This window comes from Salarias fasciatus, chromosome 2 (assembly GCF_902148845.1).
Source record: "Salarias fasciatus chromosome 2, fSalaFa1.1, whole genome shotgun sequence".
Lineage (NCBI taxonomy): Eukaryota > Metazoa > Chordata > Actinopteri > Blenniiformes > Blenniidae > Salarias > Salarias fasciatus.
Genome location: NC_043746.1, coordinates 22,394,789 through 22,414,531, shown reverse-complemented (window position 1 = coordinate 22,414,531; position 19,743 = coordinate 22,394,789). Strand labels below are relative to the sequence as shown.

Genomic DNA, 19,743 nt, shown 5'->3' with positions numbered 1-19,743 from the left:
ATTTAGGACTTTTTATACAAAGTGATTCGCTGCTGTCTCACCTCAGCTGCACAGTTCACTCTCACCATCCAGCAGCTTTGACCTGGTCAGCTCTCTTTCGTGAAACAACTTCAAAATAAGGGCGCCCTCTGGTGGCAGCAACCTTAAACAGCCAGACAACAACTTCAAGTGGAATTTTTTTTTCTCAGTCCACAATAAATCTGTTTTTCTGCTGCCTTTGTACATATTCTGCTGATGCAATTTCAACGAATTGAACTGCAATGAATGAAGAAAGGTGGTGAGAAGAGGACTTGTTTTCATAATTAGTGAACAAAAAACACATCAATGAAATGCATATTCCAAACACTTCTGTAAAGATCTCACTGTTCTTGCCATGTGCCCACTGACTCAGAAACAGATGCTGTGGTTATCCATTTCCCAGCTGAACAATGACGAGACATCAGAGTCTTGAACACAGGAAGTCTGAGGTGAGAACATCATGACGAAGCTCACAACCTGAGGTTTAGTTTTCAACAGGCGATGCATGAAGGTAACGTTATGTGGTGCTTCAGAAAGACAATGTCGTTTGCACAGACACAATTAACAATTGAAGTGATTTACATCAACATGTAAAATTAAAAGAAGTCATCATAAATATAATACAACAGTGTAACACGGTGCAGCATAAAAGCATAAAGGAGTCGTCACAATAATTAAAAGTAGTTTCTGCGTGTTTGTTTCTGACTCTGAACAGAAAGCAGGTTGGATCCAGATGAGATGAGGATGTTTCTTAACGTGTGAAGATTAGACATGAAATGCATGCTGGGCCTAAATAATATTGTTCTCAGTATCAGTATTTTCTGATGTTTGATCTGCTGTGGTCAGTGGTGAGATAAGGAGCTTCACATTCTCACAAGTGAGAAAACATATTGAAAATGTTACATGTCAGGCAGTGAAGTTATATATTAGCTGTCTCAGTTTTGGAGCAGCTTGAAGACTGTCAGCAGTCTGCATGTTTTCTGTCTGTTTGCACGGGTTTTTCTGTGGTGCTGGAGGTTCTTCCCACAGTCCTTCGGGTTATTGAGTGAATCTAAATATGGATGTAAACGTGAATGTGTGTCAGAAGCAAAGAAACAAAGGATTTAAATGAGGGAGGTCTAATAAGAGAAAGCACAAACTGCCTTTTTTAAGTTGTTCAGTCATTTTCTGAGTGGTTATTTTTAGTCCCACATCAGTCGTTAAAATAGACGTTTACACTGAAGAAAAGGTTTTATTTTTACTAAAGAAATTACTTTTAAAATCAAGTTTTGGAATCATGTAAAAATATTCCAAATGGTTTTGTTCATAGGCAGTTTGATGTGGATTTAGTATAGTGACCCCTGTTTCCTGTCAAACAGGGAAACCGGGTTGCTGTTGGTGAATAAAATGCAGCAGGAGGTGAGACGCGGGTCTGCAGGCAGTGGGAAAGGCGTCTAAAAAGGCGAGAGTTAGCGGGTCGCAGACACGGGTAGACCCGCTAGTTGCAGTGGGAAAGGGGTATTGACCGCGTCCCTCGTGGTGTCTTGTGGGGGGTGCTCCGGGAATACGGAGTCCGTGGTCCCTTGTTAAGGGCCGTCCGGTCTCTCTATGACCGGAGTAGGAGTCTGGTCCGCATTGCCGGCAGTAAGTCGGACCTGTTCCCGGTGCATGTTGGACTCTGGCAGGGCTGCCCTTTGTCACCGGTTCTGTTCATCATTTTTATGGACAGAATTTCTAGGTGCAGCCAGGGGCCGGAGGGGGTCCGGTTCAGGGAACACAGGATTTCATCTCTGCTTTTTGCAGATGATGTTGTCCTGTTGGCTTCATCGAACCCGGACCTACAGCATGCACTGGGGCAGTTCGCAGACGAGTGTGAAGCGACAGGAATGAGGATCAGCACCTCCAAATCCGAGGCCATGGTCCTCAACCGGAACAAGGTGGCCTGCCCCCTCCAGGTCAGTGGAGAGACTCTGGCCCAGGTAGAGGAGTTTAAGTATCTTGGGGTCTTGTTCACGAGTGGGGGACGGATGGAGCGTGAGATTGACAGGCGGATCGGTGCAGCGTCTGCAGTGATGCAGTCGTTGTATCGGTCCGTTGTGGTGAAGAGGGAGCTGAGCCGAAAGGCGAAGTTCTCGATTTACCGGTCAATCTACGTTCCCACCCTCACCTATGGTCATGAGCTTTGGGTCATGACTGAAAGGACAAGATCCCGGATACAAGCGGCCGAAATGAGCTTCCTTCGTAGGGTGGCTGGGCGCTCCCTTCGAGATAGGGTGAGGAGCTCAGTCACCAGGGAGGAGCTCAGAGTAGAGCCGCTTCTCCTCCACATCGAGAGGAAACAGCTGAGGAGGCTCGGGCATCTGCTTAGGATGCCTCCTGGACGCCTCCCTGGGGAGGTTTTTCGGGCATGTCCCACTGGGAGGAGACCCCGGGGAAGACCCAGGACATGCTGGAGAGACTATGTCTCTCGGCTGGCCTGGGAACGCCTTGGGATCCTCCCGGAAAAGCTGGAGGAAGTGTCTGGGGACGGGGAAGTCTGGGCTTCTCTGCTGAGACTGCTGCCCCTGCGACCCGGCCCCGGATAAGCGGTGGAAGATGGATGGATGGATGGAACTGAATCTAAACATATTTCCTCTTGTAGTTTCAAAGAAACTTCGGGAAATTACTAATTTTTCTACTCTTTCAATGTATCTTGAAAGATGAGCAGAGTCAAAGCTGTCAGAATACACACTTAAAGGTGCTGTAGGCAGGATTCCGCATCTAAGCAAGATGGCGATTTGACCCATCTAAGATGGCGATTTGAAACCCAGCACAGCCAATCCTTTCCTGTTTTCTCTGACATCACGCCCTTACGCAAGTTAAGCCCCTCCCACAAGAACGTGTGACGAATGCCCCTCAACCAATCACGGTTAGAGCCTCAGGGGCTCTTCTGATTGGTCAAAGATACCTGGAGCTGTCGAGATTCCTTTTCAGCTCAGAACAGAGACAGATGGAAACGCTGCACCCTCGCGGTAGTGCAATTATGCTACACTCCTAAAGGATTATCAATGGATACTCTGACATTTAATCCAAAGAAAACACAGAAAAATTAGCATTGACTAGCAAAATCCTGCCTACAGCACCTTTAATGTGGCTACAGAGTGGAGAAACCCACTGATTAGGAAAGTGGTCATATTGTTATGACAGGTTGGAGTCAACTTCATGAAAATACTGCAACACTGTCCACATGGGAACAGGGGAAAACACAACTTTTCTGAAACGCTGCTACTGCATGTGAACACCACGGCGTGACAGATAGTTTTTCTGCACAGGTATAGGTTGATGGACAACTGACAACAAAAACAATTTTTTTCTTTTTTATAAGATACTTTTTAGCTGAGATCTGAGTTTAGGATTACAAACCATTCAAAATTTAAGATTGATTGATTTATTTTTTATAGAAAAAAGAAATTGCCAATGATTCTTTTTTTTGGGGGGGTGGGGGTCGTGTAAAAAGAAAAACACGTATTTTATCTGCCCATTTGACAAACTCGAAATTGAAGCAAATCACAACAACGTTCATGTTCATAATGGAATAGAAGCATGGAGGCCAGGGGTTTGTTTGTGTTATTTATTTGTGAGAATACTTAATAACTGTGTCACATATGGTGGAACTGCAGTGATCCGAAGATGTGGATCCATTTTAAAGAAATGTGAAAAATTAAAAATGTCATCCATGAAAGTAAATAAAAACGGAAAAGGGTGAGCTCAATGAGAAGCTGAGGCTTACAGCTCGAGGAGATCAGGACCTCAGATTCACTCTCGCACACTCTAAACTCAAAGACGAATACACTCAACACCAAGGGGAGCAGAGCACATCACACAGGAAGGAGACGCCTCCACAGAGGAAGAGCAGCGCTGCCACTGCTGCTCTCAGCTTCTGAAAAGGAGCAGAAGCTACTATAAAGGGGCTTTTTTCACATCAGTCACACAAATCAAAAGCAGAAACCACAACAAAGCAAGTCAATAAATAAATACAAAGACAGGTAAACTGACATAAACCCACAGTGACCAAACTACTTCCAGAAAGACGCAATAAGTCACCTCTTTGTAATAAGAGCAAAAATTAACTAAATACGGAAAGAAAATAGACAAAAGAGAATCACCTTACAAACCAAGTTGGAAAAAGAAAAGGGGTTGTGTGATGAATTAACAAAATGAACACTTCTCATACAGTTATTCTATTAAAATAGTAATAAAGTGAACAATTTGATTTCTGTTTCTTTCGGGCTGCAGATGAACATGTCCCGTCACAGCGAGTGTTTGGCAGCTGGAGAAGAACCAGACGCTGGTGGGAACACGTCGCTGGAAGAACAGGTTAAGAGGAAGCTGTATCCATTAAACTCAGGATGAGTCTGCAGAGCAGCAGCGTTCCTGAGCTCGGATGAGTGAAGCAGCGGCTTTCCGGGTAGCAATAGAACAGATCCTGGTGTACAAAAAGGAAAGTTCTATTACCAACACAAAAGATTGATCCTTCGATGTCGGCTCTTCCTATCATTGTGAAGCAGAATTCACCAAGCGTTGGATTGTTCACCCACTAATAGAGAACGTGAGCTGGGATTAGACCGTCGTGAGACAGGTTAGTTTTACCCTTCTGATGATGTCTTGTTGCAATATATTCTACATGTCAATCACACAATAAAGCCCACAGTGAAGGAGAGGGGTTGTAATATCCTTCATCATCGTCAGCCTCCAAGAAGAGGACAAACATTTATAAACCTTTTAAAAAAATTCTAAATAAATAAAAACAAAAGATGTATTGGCCAGAGCAATTCACTTGTTAAAAAGTGTGCAGCATGGACCCTCAGGTTTGCAGACAGCTTGATGTAGGTTGTGGTGAACTGTGGTTAGACCATATATCTGAGAATTAGGGGAGTTCACACGATCAGAGGAACAGACCCCCTTATAAAAGACTCCGTCTGGAGACTCTTCACCATCAGAGAGCTCAGGACTTCGGGTAAATATTCATCACATACACATTTCTGAAAGCAGAATTTGACTTTCTGGTGCCAGAAAAGCTTCACTGTAAACCTGATGACCCAAAATATACTTGATCTTGAATTTAGCTAATTGGTGACTTCTTGGTTATTATTATTGTTCTTGGTATTAGTTATTGTCCCAGTAATAGCACTGATCGATCGATTGATTGATTCATTCATTAGTTCATTTATTATTTCAGCTCATCACATGAAGCAAAGTGTATTCGTTTTGATCAAACGACACCTGCAACAAATAAAAGTATTACCAGAGAGGGTACGGTTATCACTGATGAAACCAGACTATAGGTGAACTGTGAACTTTCTTCTTCCACAGAGGAGCCATGAGGATCCAGGTCGTGTGTCTGCTGCTGGTGCTGCTGGCTGCTTCTCTTCTCTCCATGGATGAGAACCTCTGTCCTACATACGAGAAGTTCAAAGAGCAGCATATCAATAAGCAAATGAAGACCAGTGATTGTGACGAGGTTATGAAGAGAAAAATCTTTGTCAGGAAAAACAAAAGATGTAAGCCTGTCAACACCTTCATCCTGGCCGATGAAAGCGAGGTGATATCAGTCTGTCAGAACGGGACACCACAAGGGAAGTATGTCAAAAGCAAGGCAGTCTTCAACCTGATTGCTTGTAAGTTGACAAATAAGAAAACCAAGTACCCTAAATGCAAATATGAGGGTACAAAACCTTTCAAGAAGAAGATTCTAATTGAGTGTGAAAACAACTATCCGGTGCACTATGAGGGAGACCTCAGATACTGTGAAGCCTGACTGAACACCTGGTTTGTGCACCTGTCTCAATAAATCACCTCCTGCATTTAATGTGGTCGTTTCTTGCACTTTGTTGGCTTTTTTTCAGTGAATCGGGGAAAACAGGTATAAAGACATTTGGATGTCATTGTAAACTAAGCCACCTTCTGAGATCACTCTGCTCCAATGTGAATTAATCTACATGATAAATTGTCACCTTATTTCTGTCATCAGCAAACAAAATAAACCGTAGTATTTTTTTCAAAGCTTACATAAGCAATTTATGTCGAAATATGAAAACAAACGCAGTGATTCAAGTACACCACTTGAAGAAACTTATAAGCTTCTTTTGAAGTCTTGATGTTGGTAATGTAACTTATCTCATATCTCAAAGCACTAAAGATATATCTCATAATTTAAAAACGAGAGAAGTGACAGTTTGACTTTATTTACAGTGTATTTGTTTGATGAGTGGCGTAACTGTAACTATGCAGGGAACATGCATTTCATATAAATCAGCAGAAGGTTGGATGTGTACGCCAGACGTCGGCTTTCAAAAGCTCAATTTCAGAAACTTGTATTAAACACTTTGAGCATAACTTTGCAAAACTGCATCCAGAGCTGCACTGATCCTGCAGGCAGAAACGTTTTTGACCACATCAGTCTGTAGAGACACACTGTGGTGAAGACGGTTGATGTCAGCTTATTTTCACTAGAAAATTCAAATTCATTCACAGGTTTGGTGAAAAGAACATTAAATGGGCACATTATTAGATCGTTCATGTCCAAAAGATTGAAATTTGCTCTACTTCAGGGTCATTATGCTCTTATTATGCTCTTATTACGACATTTTCCTTGAAAAAGCTCACTTTACTCAGCTTCTGACACAGTTAAAGTTCTGCTTTCTGAAGAAAAATAAGGAAACTCTGTGCTGGTCCTACGATGGTGGTGAACTGGTGACTGAACCCTCAGGAGGATGAATGCACAAGAAATGATGCATGGATGGAAAATGGATGGTATTGGAGGCTCTTTGTCTGTTCTCACTGACATATTTATGACAGTGAAATTACAGTTTCATGAATTCCTGGTGAGAATGGTGATGTGATTATTTCTGACAGCACAACAATATTTCTGGTCCGAGTCAAGTTGGGAGCTCGCCTGCGTGGTCTGTTCATGTCCTGCATGTGTCAGACTGCAGGTCTGCTTTCTTCCAAGTCAGCGAGTTAAAGCTGGATAAACAGGGAGAATTTGGACATTTTGACTTAAATTAAGATGAGATTTCTAACCTATCAGGTTGTTTTCTACTGTGATCAAATATTACTTCATTCATGAACAATAATCCTCTTAACTCAGTGTAACTTCCTTCCAAATTATGTTTAAAAATATTTGACCTGTCTTTTTAGCTTCACAGCAGTGTGTTCAAGTGTATTCACAAATTCACGAGGACAAAGTAACACCAAAGGTGACTGTTGTGGTCTGCTGCTCCTCTGAGCAGAAACACTGATGACTCATTTAACAGGATGTTTAATGTTCAAACTGAAAAAAAAAACACAGACTCTGTCGTCGTTGCCTTGTGGTTGGTTGAAGTTCAGGTGGTTACAAAGACATAAAAATCTAATTTTCACACGATTGAAACATGCAAGTCCCAGACTATCTGTTCAGATACCCCTTTTTACCTGAAACCTGCTGCATGTGGATGATGTCTGGAAGAACTTATATCAAAAGCAGTTCTTCTACGTTTACTTAATGGTGAAATTAATGTGTCATCACAGTTGTGCTGAATTATATGGCTCACTAAGGCTCAAACAGGGGCAATGCAGAGAACAGTGATTTATAGGGCAGCTAATTTGTGGAGCAATCTATCTTCTGCTGTAAGAAATGAGAACAACATAAAAAGGTCTAAAATCATGGTGGCTAAAATTTTTAAAACGTAATTTAATTGTTGGTACACTTTTTGTGTTGTTTGATGCTTTAATCGTTTTACTGTCTTTTTCATTATACTTTAATTATGTATATGCATTCTCTTACCTATTTATCTGTATTCTACTGACTAATGTTTTTATGTATTGCTTTTTATGATTGCTTACTCTATCTTAAGTAGGCATGGACCCCAGGAAGATTAGATGTGGCAACTAATGGGGATCCATTCACATATAAATAAATAAATAAATAAATAAATAAATAAATAAATAAATAAATCCAAGTACGTGCTCAGTATCTAACTTGCACACATTGCATTGAAACAAAATAGTGCTTAAAATAGTTTGCATGAATTAGAATACTTCACTCAATGCAATCTGAGGGAACATGCAATCTCAACACACAAAGTTAAACTGAGTGGGTCAGAACATCTACTAGTTGTCAAGCATGAACACAAAACAAAGACAACTGTTTAAGGTGTAAGTTAGTATTTCATCATGATTTGATATCCTGAAGGGAAAATAGAGATTTAGGACTTTTTATACAAAGTGATTCGCTGCTGTCTCACCTCAGCTGCACAGTTCACTCTCACCATCCAACAGCTTGTCAGCTCTCTTTCATGAAACAACTTCGAATAAGGCGCCCTCTGGTGGCAGCAACCTTAAACAGCCAGACAACAACTTCAAGTGGAATTTTTTTTTGTCTCAGTCCACAATAAATCTGTTTTTCTGCTGCCTTTGTACATATTCTGCTGTTGCAATTTCAACGAATTGAACTGCAATGAATGAAGAAAGGTGGTGAGAAGAGGACTTGTTTTCATAATTAGTGAACAAAAAACACATCAATGAAACGCATATTCCAAACACTTCTGTAAAGATCTCACTGTTCTTGCCATGTGCCCTCTGACTTAGAAACAGATGCTGAACAATGACGAGACATCAGAGTCTTGAACACAGGAAGTCTGAGGTGAGAACATCATGACGAAGCTCACAACCTGAGGTTTAGTTTTCAACAGGCGATGCATGAAGGTAACGTTATGTGGTGCTTCAGAAAGACAATGTCGTTTGCACAGACGCAATTAACAATTGAAGTGATTTACATCAACATGTAAAATTAAAAGAAGTCATCATAAATATAATACAACAGTGTAACACGGTGCAGCATAAAGGAGTCGTCACAATTATTAAAAGTAGTTTCTGCGTGTTTGTTTCTGACTCTGAACAGAAAGCAGGTTGGATCCAGATGAGATGAGGATGTTTCAAAACGTGTGAAGATTAGACATGAAATGCATGCTGGGCCTAAATAATAATGTTCTCAGTATCAGTATTTTCTGATGTTTGATCTGCTGTGGTCAGTGGTGAGATAAGGAGCTTCACATTCTCACAAGTGAGAAAACATGGAAAATGTTACATGTCAGGCAGTGAAGTTATATATTAGCTGTCTCAGTTTTGGAGCAGCTTGAAGACTGTCAGCAGTCTGCATGTTTTCTGTCTTTTTGCACAGGATTTTCTGTGGTGCTGGAGTTTCTTCCCACAGTCCTTCGGGTTATTGAGTGAATCCAAATATGGTTGTAAACGTGAATGTGTGTCAGAAGCAAAGAAACAAAGGATTTAAATGAGGGAGGTCTAATAAGAGAAAGCACAAACTGCCTTTTTTAAGTTGTTCAGTCATTTTCTGAGTGATTATTTTTAGTCCCACATCAGTCGTTAAAATAGACGTTTACACTGAAGAAAAGGTTTTGTTTTTACTAAAGAAGTTACTTTTAAAATCAAGTTTTGGAATCATGTAAAATATTCCAAATGGTTTTGTTCATAGGCAGTTTGATGTGGATTTAGTATAGTGACCCCTGTTTCCTGTCAAACAGGGAAACCCGGTTGCTGTTGGTGAATATACTTCAACATGTTCAAAAAAAAAAAAAAAAAAAAATGACATGTCCACTCCACTGCTTGGTTAAACAAAAATCCATTTATTGTCCACAGTCTCACTTATGAGTCGACCTGTTGCACTTTCCACAGCTGCTGTCTGCTTACCAATGCAGATACCCCTTTTCCCCGTTCAAATGAACCGAACACCATTAAACAAACAATTCCACGACATGACCTAAAAACTGTTCTTCTCCCTGATCAGCCTCACTGTTACGTCCCCCCTTTAAGATGTTCAAAAGCGGCCAAGCCAGGAGCTGGGGAAAACGCAACAACCTGTGCGTAGGTTTACGGGGCTGATGTAAATTAGGCTCTCGGTGGTCCGAAGGCAGAACAAGGCAAACAACTCAAAAGTACTCAGGTGGCCTTTTCCAAAGGAAAAGGGAATTTTATGTAACTGAACATATAATTCAACAGAAGCAGAATGACAGTCAAATTTACAAGTTACAAATACCAGAACGCAGCCAGCAGGCTTTAAACAAAAAGCTGGCATAAAACAAAAATGGGGAGAGCGAACAGAGGGCAGGAGGACGTAGGAGAAGGGCCCTGTGGGCGGTGCCACGAAACACAAAAACCCTAAACTTCCCCTACACCTTGACCCTGTGACCCTAACTACCTCAACCAGTGACTCGCCCTGTCCAATTAACTAAGCCTGAACCTTACCTGCCTGCTACAGAAGATCGTGGCAGCCGCCCACGCTTACCTAGTGTGTATAGACAGGATTTTTCCTCCGTGCAGAAATGTAGACCCCGGGGTGTCTTACCTGGAGCCCTTCTCCCACAGGGAACAAAGCAATATATCGGGGCAGAACTTGAGGATGATTGGATGACAGGTGTCCAGGATGATTGCTGGCAGGACAGGTGAGGTCTTGGATGAAGGGCTGGAGAAAGGAAGGAAAAATGCCACGACTGGACACCTGGGGAGACAGACATGATCAACCCCTGACACATAAAGGCAGCAGCCTCAACACTCACCTGCCTGATTATATGACTTTACCTCATTCACAGCAGGGTGGGAGGTTCTCAGTGGTGAAGGTCAGGGCAACAATAAATAAAATACTTTTATTATTATTATTGTTATAAGTTGTCATCATCATACAGTTCTGGTGTTTTGTCAGTGTTTTGTCATCTGAACCATGATGTACTTTATTACCTGTCTACAGGAAATTGTTGCTCAGTAAAAGGTTAAAACTTAGAAGCATGTTGCATTCACACAAGGAGAAACAAAGATGATTTATCTCCCCAAGTCAAGCATATGGTTCGAATTTATGCAGAGAAACAATGTTTTGGGATAACTTAACATGGAAAAGCAGATTTTTTTTGGCTCCTGATTTTCTAAATGAGGAAGATAAACTGATTTGGGAGGAAAATCAAATTAACTACAAAAAAAAAAAAAGTCCCATCTAACAAGATACAATTAGAAGAAATGATCTCAAATACAGTTTTGACTCTGTTTTCCTGAAATAAAGGGTCTAATATTTTATTGATGTGGAAAAACTTTCTTTTGTTTCTTCTATTTTCTCTGTTTAAAGCTTGCATGTATTACACCATGTTTAAACTGTCTTTGCCAAAATTAGTGAATAAGTTACAAAAATCATATTATGTTATTTTATTTTGGCTATTTCTGATTTCAAAATTCCCATTTTATTTGAATTGAGATAAAAATCCTAATATGTACACTCTGCATTGACTTTTTTGCCAGTTTATAGACAACAATTTCAGTGCCTTTAATTTTCGGAGATAAACTGAGACAGAACATTTTCCCCTCTTTGTTTAAGCACTTACAGTGAAGCAGTACCTTCAAAAACTGATCAGTTTTTTACTCCTTCAGTGTATCCTGAAAGATGAGCAGGATCTGCATTTGTGGGAGGTTTTGAGTAATAAAGAGTTTTACATGTAATAAACATACAGTATAAAACAAATGAAAAAAAAAACTAAACATTTCTTTCAATATTTTGGTAAAACTGAGAAAAGTAAATATGTAACATAGCCCTTAAGATATATATATATATATATATATATATATATATATATTTAAAATATAGTTTGTTAATGAATTAAAGGAGTAATTCTCCAAAGTAAATTATAATATAATTAGAAATTGCTTCAGAAAAACACCTCTTTTGAAATTTTCTTGTGAATATTCGTTCACTTGTTTCAGGTAAAGCTTGTGAGTGCCATATGTTTCTATGGACATCCGACAGGTTGATGGAGGGTAACATTTCATGATTAAAAAGAGCCTTTCATTTGTTTCTATCTGATGACGGTAAACCTCCACGGTGCACAGAGAACCGCAGAAACAAGTTTACAGTTTCAAGGCCCATAGCTGACTAACACAATTAAACGTATATCAAAAAGAATATGACGTTACTACTACTGTACTGTTTACCTTGTATACATTGTTGCTTTTGTTTACAACAGATGCCAATGGTTGCTACATTTGTGCAGTTACTTTGTGCAGCCCTGCTATTCTACGTCTGGAGCATATCAGTGTTATCCCTGTACGACAAAACTCACTTCACTGCTCAGTCTGATCCCTCTTCTCACTTCTCTGCTTTATTCTTCCTCCTCCTCCTTTCTCCACTCCATCTTCACTATTCCCCAGATGAGCCTTCACTCTCACCTTCGTCCTTCTTCACGTCCTCTCATCTTCATCGTGAAGGTTCAGTTCCTCATTGTGAATGGATCCAAACACCTCAGTTAACAGTTACTGGCAGCATAATAACTATAAAGTCAGTCACTTCGATTGTAGAGGTTAAACAAAGACATGATTATGTGAGTGATGATAAGTGATGCTTATGTTGAATGTTGAAATAAAACTACCGATGAAACTATAACAAACTCTCATGTCTGAGTTCTTCAGGTGAAGCCAGGAAATAAATTTCAACTGAGTTCAAGGAAAACTCGACACAGAGCGGCCAGCTACTGGAATCAAAGAGGGATATTCTCACTGTGAGGCAGGAGTGCTTCACTGCCTCACAGTAATAACCAGGGACCCATTTACACAATGTTTCAATTGAAAACATATCATTTTTTTGTTTTTCTTTCACAATAGGTCCACGTTTACACAGGAACTTGTAGAAAGACACAGAAATGACAGCAACACTGAAAATGATGTAGTTCTCATATTTAACCACGAGGGGGTGCTGTTGTTTTATTTAAATGAAGCCACACACATATAAGGAGCCATGACATCTTTTCCAGAAGTGACCCATGAGGCCCAAAATTGAGGCATTGTGACCACAGACAGGTGAAGTGAAAAAACACTGATGCCTCTTCATCATGACTCCTGTTGGTAAAGGTCTGAAGTGAAGACAGGAAGCGAACGACCAGCCTGCAGAGAAGAACATAAAAGTTCTTTGTGTTCATTTGACAATGACTGGATCACAGCAGCGATTATGGGTCGCTCCTGATCTGCTGTGGTCCAAAAGCAATGAAGGAGTGACAGCGAGTTGAAGGTTTTCTCCTGTGGTCAGATCCAGCAGAGAAGCTCCTGCAGCTCAAAGTCGTGCTGGTTCTGAGTGGAAGCTGTCAGAATACACACTGGATGTGGCTGCAGAGTGGAGAAACCCACTGATTAGGAAAGTGGTCATATTGTTATGACAGGTTGGAGTCAACTTCATGAAAATACTGCAACACTGTCTACATGGGAACAGGGGAAAACACAACTTTTCGGAAACGCTACTGCATGTGAGCACCACTGCGTGACACATTTTCTGCACAGGCATGGGTTGATGGACAACTAACAACAAAAACACCACTTTTTTCTTTTTTATGAGAAACTTTTCAGCAGAAATCTTAGGTTAAGATTAAAAACCATTCAAAACTTAAGTTTTTTTTTGCTTGTTTTTTGTTTATATGAAAAAAATTGCTTATCTTTGGAGGGAAGAAAGGGTGTAAAAAGAAGAATACGTGTTTTATCTGCCCATTTGACAGATTTGATCTTGAAACAAATCACAACAATGTTCATGATGGAATAGAAAAATGGAGGGTTTGTTTATTTTATTTATTTGTGAGAATACTTACAACTGTGTCCTGATATGGTGAAAGTGAGGTGATCAAGAGATGTGGTTCAATTTTAAAGAAATGCGAAAAATAAAAAATGTCATCCTTGAAAGTAAATGAAAAGAGAGAAGGGTGAGCTCAATCAGAAGCTGAGGCTAACAGCTCGAGGAGATCAGGACCTTAAAAGTAAAGACGAATACACTCAACACCAAGGGGAGCAGAGCACATCACACAGGAAGGAGACGCCTCCACAGAGGAACAGCAGCGCTGCCACTGCTGCTCTCAGCTTCTGAAAAGGAGCAGAAGCTACTATAAAGGGGCTTTTTTCACATCGGTCACACAAATCAAAAGTAGAAACCACAACAAAGCAAGTCAATAAATAAATACAAAGACAGGTAAACTGACATAAACCCACAGTGACCAAACGACTTCCAGAAAGACGCAAAAAGTCACCTCTTTTTAATAAGAGCAAAAATTAACTAAACCTACACTAAGGAACTTTTCAACCTTAATAAAACATTCTAATATCTTTTGTGATGATACATCGACTTACAACAAGTTGAATGACCCCTCTGTCACGGGCTGAGGGCGTCAGTATTGCTTTCACTTGGACTGAGCAGCGGTGAGGAGGGTGGTAGGAACCCTGCACACTAAAAGACTCCAAATGTGCGGACTGCTTTACGGCATGCGTCACATCATGATATAACATTGTTCAGCCATCATTAGATTCATTACCTCGTCGCTATCCATCCTTCTCACTGCCACTGGAAACAAATGAAGGCGTGTTCGGTCTGACAGCACGCCACCGGGAGCAGCATTTTACCACGCCACGCGCTGGGCCTCATGGGAACTGTAGTATTCCTTCAGGCAAAACACTACCGCTTTTGTCCACTGGCGCCGCCAAAATCAACGAAAACTGAAAGTTCTTTCGTGTTGCTTTAAATACGGAAAGGAAATAGACAAAAGAGAATCACCTTACAAACCCAGTTAGAAAAAGAAAAGGGGTTGTGTGATGAATTAACGAAATGAACACTTCTCATACAGTTATTCTATTAAAATAGTAATAAAGTGAACAATTTGATTTCTGTTTCTTTCGGGCTGCAGATGAACATGTCCCGTCACAGCGAGTGTTTGGCAGCTGGAGAAGAACCAGACGCTGGTGGGAACATGTCGCTGGAAGAACAGGTTAAGAGGAAGCCGTATCCATTAAACTCAGGATGAGTCTGCAGAGCAGCAGCGTTCCTGAGCTCGGATGAGTGAAGCAGCGGCTTCCTGGGTAGCAATAGAACAGATCCTGGTGTACAAAAGGAAAATTCTATTACCAACACAAAAGATTACATTAGGGCCATATATTCTACATGTCAATCACGCCATAAAGCCCACAGTGAAGGAGAGGGGTTGTAATATCCTCCATCATCGTCAGCCTCCAAGAAGAGGACAAACATTTATATACCTTTAAAAAAAATACAATAAAAACAAAAGATGTATTGGCCAGAGCAATTCACTTGTTAAAAAGTGTGCAGCACGGACCCTCAGGTTTGCAGACAGCTTGATGTAGGTTGGGAACTGTGAACTGTGGTTAGACCACATATCTGAGAATTAGGGGAGTTCACACAATCAGAGGAACAGACCCCCTTATAAAAGACTCCGTCTGGAGACTCTTCACCATCAGAGAGCTCAGGACTTCAGGTAAATATTCATCACACACACATTTCTAAAAGTAGAATTTGACTTTCTGGTGCCAGAAAAGCTTCACTGAAAACCTGGTGACCCAAAATATAGTTGATCTTGAATTTAGCTAATTGGTGTCTGGTTGGTCATTATTATTGTTCTCGGTATTTGTTATTGTAGCAGTAATAGCATTGATCGTTATGACTGGTCAGTCATTCATTCATTCATTCATTATTTTCAGTTCATCACATGAAGCAAAGTGTATTCTTTTTGATCAAACGACACCTGCAACAAATAATAGTATTACCAGAGAGGGTACGGTTATCACTGATGAAACCAGACTGTGAACTTTCTTCTTTCTCCACAGAGGAGCCATGAGGATCCAGGTCGTGTGTCTGCTGCTGGTGCTGCTGGCTGCTTCTGTTCTCTCCAAGGATGATAAGCTCAATCGTCGATACAAGAAGTTCAGAAAGCAGCATATCAATAAGCAAATGAATACCAGTGATTGTGACGAGGTTATGAGAAAGAGAAAAATCTTTGTCTGGGAAAACAAAACATGTAAGACTGTCAACACCTTCATCCTGGCCGATGAAAGCGAGGTGATATCAGTCTGTGAGAACGGGACACCAGAAGGAGAAGAAGGAGAGTATGTCAAAAGCAAGGCAGTCTTCAACCTGATTGCTTGTAAGTTGACAAATAAGAAAACCAAGTACCCTAATTGCAAATATGAGGGTAAAGAACTGTCTGAGAAGAAGATTGTAATTAAGTGTATAAACAACTATCCGGTGCACTATGAGAGAGACCTCAGATACTGTGAAGCCTGACTGAACACCTGGTTTGTACACCTGTCTCAATAAATCACCTCCTGCATTTAATGTGGTCGTTTCTTGCACTTTGTTGGCTTTTTTTCAGTGAATCGGGGAAAAGAGGGACAAAGACATTTGGATGTCATTGTAAACTAAGCCACCTTCTGAGATCACTCTGCTCCAATGTGAATTAATCTACATGATAAATCGTCACCTTATTTCTGTCATCAGCAAACAAAATCAACCGTAGTATTTTTTTCAAAGCTTAAGCATAAGCAATTTATGTAGAAATATGAAAACAAAAGCAGTGATTCAAGTACACCACTTGAAGAAACTTATAAGCTTCATTTGAAGTCTTGATGTTGGTAATGTAACTTATCTCATATGTCAAAGCACTAAAGATATATCTCATAATTTAAAAATGAGTGAAGTGACAGTTTGACTTTATTTAGAGTTTATTTGATGAGTGGAGTAACTGTAACTATACAGGGAACATGCATTTCATATAAATCAGCAGAAGGTTGGATGTGTACGCCAGACGTCGGCTTTCAAAAGCTCAGTTTCAGAAACTTGTATTAAACACTTTGAGCATAACTTTGCAAAACTGCATACAGAGCTGCACTGATCCTGCAGGCAGACAGGTTTTTGACCACATCAGTCTGTGGAGACACACTGTGATGAAGACGGTTGATGTCAGCTTATTTCAACTAGAAAATTCAAATTTATTCACAGGTTTGGTGAAAAGAACATTCAATGGGCACATTATTAGATTGTTCATGTCCCAAAGATAGAAATTTGCTCTACTTCAGGGTCATTATGCTCTTATTATGCTCTTATTACGACATTTTCCTTGAAAAAGCTCACTTTACTCAGCTTCTGACACAGTTAAAGTTCTGCTTTCTGAAGAAAAACAAGGAAACTCTGTGCTGGTCCTACGATGGTGGTGAACTGGTGACTGAACCCTCAGGAGGATGAACGCACAAGAAATGATGCATGGATGGAAAATGGATGGTATTGGAGGCTCATTGTCTGTTCTCACTGACATATTTATGACAGTGAAATTACAGTTTCATGAATTCCTGGTGAGAATGGTGATGTGATTATTTCTGACAGCACAACAATATTTCTGGTCCGAGTCAAGTTGGGAGCTCGCCTGCGTGGTCTGTTCATGTCCTGCATGTGTCAGACTGCAGGTCTGCTTTCTTCCAAGTCAGCGAGTTAAAGCTGGATAAACAGGGAGAATTTGGACAGTTTGACTTAAATTAAGATGAGAGTTCTAACCTATCAGGTTATTTTCTACTGTGATCAAATATTACTTCATTCATGAACAATAATCCTCTTAACTCAGTGTAACTTCCTTCCGAATTATGTTTAAAAATATTTGACCTGTGTTTCTAGCTTCACAGCAGTGTGTTAAAGTGTATTCACAACTTCACGAGGACAAAGTAACACCAAAGGTGACTGCTGTGGTCTGCTGCTCCTCTGACCAGAAACACTGATGACTCATTTAACAGGATGTTTAATTTTCACACTAATAAACAAACCAAACAGCTGTCGTCGTTGCCTTGTGGTTGGTTGAAGTTCAGGTGGTTACAAAGACATAAAAATCAATTTGTCAGACGTTTGAAAATGCAAGTCCCAGACTATCTGTTCAGATACCCCCTTTTACCTGAAACCTGCTGCATGTGGATGATGTGGGGAAGAACTTATATCAAAAAACAGTTCTTCTACATTTACTTAATGGTGAAATTAATGTGTCATCACAGTTGTGCTGAATGAAAATACGTGCTCAGTATCTAACTTGCACACATTGCATTGAAACAAAATAGTGTTTATAATAGTTTGCCTGAATTACAATACTTCACTCAATGCAATCTGAGGGAACATGCAATCTCAACACAGAAAGTTAAACTGAGTGGGTCAGAACATCTACTAGTTGTCAAGCATGAACACAAAACAAAGACAAACAGTTTATAGTGTAAGTTAGTATTTCATCATGATTTGATTTCCTGAAGGTATAATAGAGATTTAGGACTTTTTTTCCAAGTGATTCGCTGCTGTCTCACCTCAGCTGCACAGTTCACTCTCACCATCCAGCAGCTTTGACCTGGTCAGCTCTCTTTCATGAAACAACTTCAAAATAAGGGCGCCCTCTGGTGGCAGCAACCTTAAACAGCCAGACAACAACTTCAAGTGGAATTTTTTAGTCTCATTCCACAATAAATCTGTTTTTCTGCTGCCTTTGTACATATTCTGCTGTTGCAATTTCAACGAATTGAACTGCAATGAATGAAGAAAGGTGGTGAGAAGAGGACTTGTTTTCATAATTAGTGAACAAAAAACACATCAATGAAACGCATATTCCAAACACTTCTGTAAAGATCTCACTCTGTTCTTGCCATGTGCCCACTGACTTAGAAATAGATGCTGAACAATGATGAGACATCAGAGTCTTGAACACAGGAAGTCTGAGGTGAGAACATCATGACGAAGCTCACAACCTGAGGTTTAGTTTTCAACAGGCGATGCATGAAGGTAACGTTATGTGGTGCTTCAGAAAGACAATGTCATTTGCACAGACGCAATTAACAATTGAAGTGATTTACATCAACATGTAAAATTAAAAGAATCATAATAAATATAATACAACAGTGTAACACGGTGCAGCATAAAGGAGTCGTCACAATAATTAAAAGTAGTTTCTGCGTGTTTGTTTCTGACTCTGAACAGAAAGCAGGTTGGATCCAGATGAGATGAGGATGTTTCATAACGTGTGAAGATTAGACATGAAATGCATGCTGGGCCTAAATAATATTGTTCTCAGTATCAATATTTTCTGATGTTTGATCTGCTGTGGTCAGTGGTGAGATAAGGAGCTTCACATTCTCACAAGTGAGAAAACAACTTAACCATTTATTATTATTATTATTATTTTTCTTTTTCCACAGAGGAGCCATGACGATCGTGTTTCTGCTGCTGGTGCTGCTGGCTGCTTCGGTTCTCTCGAAGGATGAGAACCTCCATCCGACATACGAGAAGTTCAAAAACCAGCATATCAAGACACAGACGAACACTCGTGATTGTAAAAGAGTTATAAGTCAGAGAGGAATCTTTAAAGTGGAAGACAACAAAAAAGTATGCAAGCCTGTCAACACCTTCATCCTGGCCGATGAAAGCAAGGTGATATCAGTCTGTCAGAACGGGACAAAACAAGGGAAGTGTATGAAAAGCAATGACAACTTCAAGCTTGTTACTTGTAGACTGACAAACAATCAAGCCGACTACCCTGAATGCTTGTATCAAGGAGCGCGTTACAACAGGCGTGTTTTACTTTTGTGTGAAAACCTGCTTCCTTTTCACTATGAGGCAAACTTTGGAAATTGCCTCGCCTGACTGAATGGCTGATTTGTAAACCTGTGTGAATAAACTCCTGGACAGCTTATTGTGTTTGTGTGGACTCTATTCTCTAATTGGGTGACTTTCTGACGGCACTAGGTCAAGCTGGATTTTATTTAGAGGATCACAGTAATAAGGTATGAAGACTTTTGGAAATCACAGTAAGTGAAACCACTTTCTGAGTTCATTCAATTCCAATGGGAATTTATCTACAGGCAGTTATAGATTGTCACCTGAACAGAAATACCAGT

General features: G+C 40.3%; 2 protein-coding genes across 2 annotated transcripts; both read left to right on the top strand.

Annotated features, from left to right (window-relative positions):
• Positions 1-4,941: 4,941 nt before the first annotated feature.
• LOC115406513 (ribonuclease-like 3) lies at positions 4,942-5,867 on the top strand. Its single transcript, XM_030116602.1, has 2 exons — positions 4,942-4,993; positions 5,350-5,867. The coding sequence occupies exon 2, from the start codon at positions 5,357-5,359 to the stop codon at positions 5,792-5,794; it is 438 nt and encodes a 145-aa protein (XP_029972462.1). The 5' UTR covers positions 4,942-4,993; positions 5,350-5,356; the 3' UTR covers positions 5,795-5,867.
• Positions 5,868-15,303: 9,436 nt separating this feature from the next.
• Positions 15,304-16,159, top strand: LOC115406487 (ribonuclease-like 3). Its single transcript, XM_030116566.1, has 2 exons — positions 15,304-15,308; positions 15,658-16,159. The coding sequence occupies exon 2, from the start codon at positions 15,665-15,667 to the stop codon at positions 16,112-16,114; it is 450 nt and encodes a 149-aa protein (XP_029972426.1). The 5' UTR covers positions 15,304-15,308; positions 15,658-15,664; the 3' UTR covers positions 16,115-16,159.
• Positions 16,160-19,743: the final 3,584 nt, after the last annotated feature.

What these genes read in the sequence shown, in the direction of transcription:
- LOC115406513 (XM_030116602.1), top strand. Translation starts at nt 5,357, where the DNA reads ATGAGGATCCAGGTCGTGTGTCTGCTGCTGGTGCTGCTGGCTGCTTCT.
- LOC115406487 (XM_030116566.1), top strand. Translation starts at nt 15,665, where the DNA reads ATGAGGATCCAGGTCGTGTGTCTGCTGCTGGTGCTGCTGGCTGCTTCT.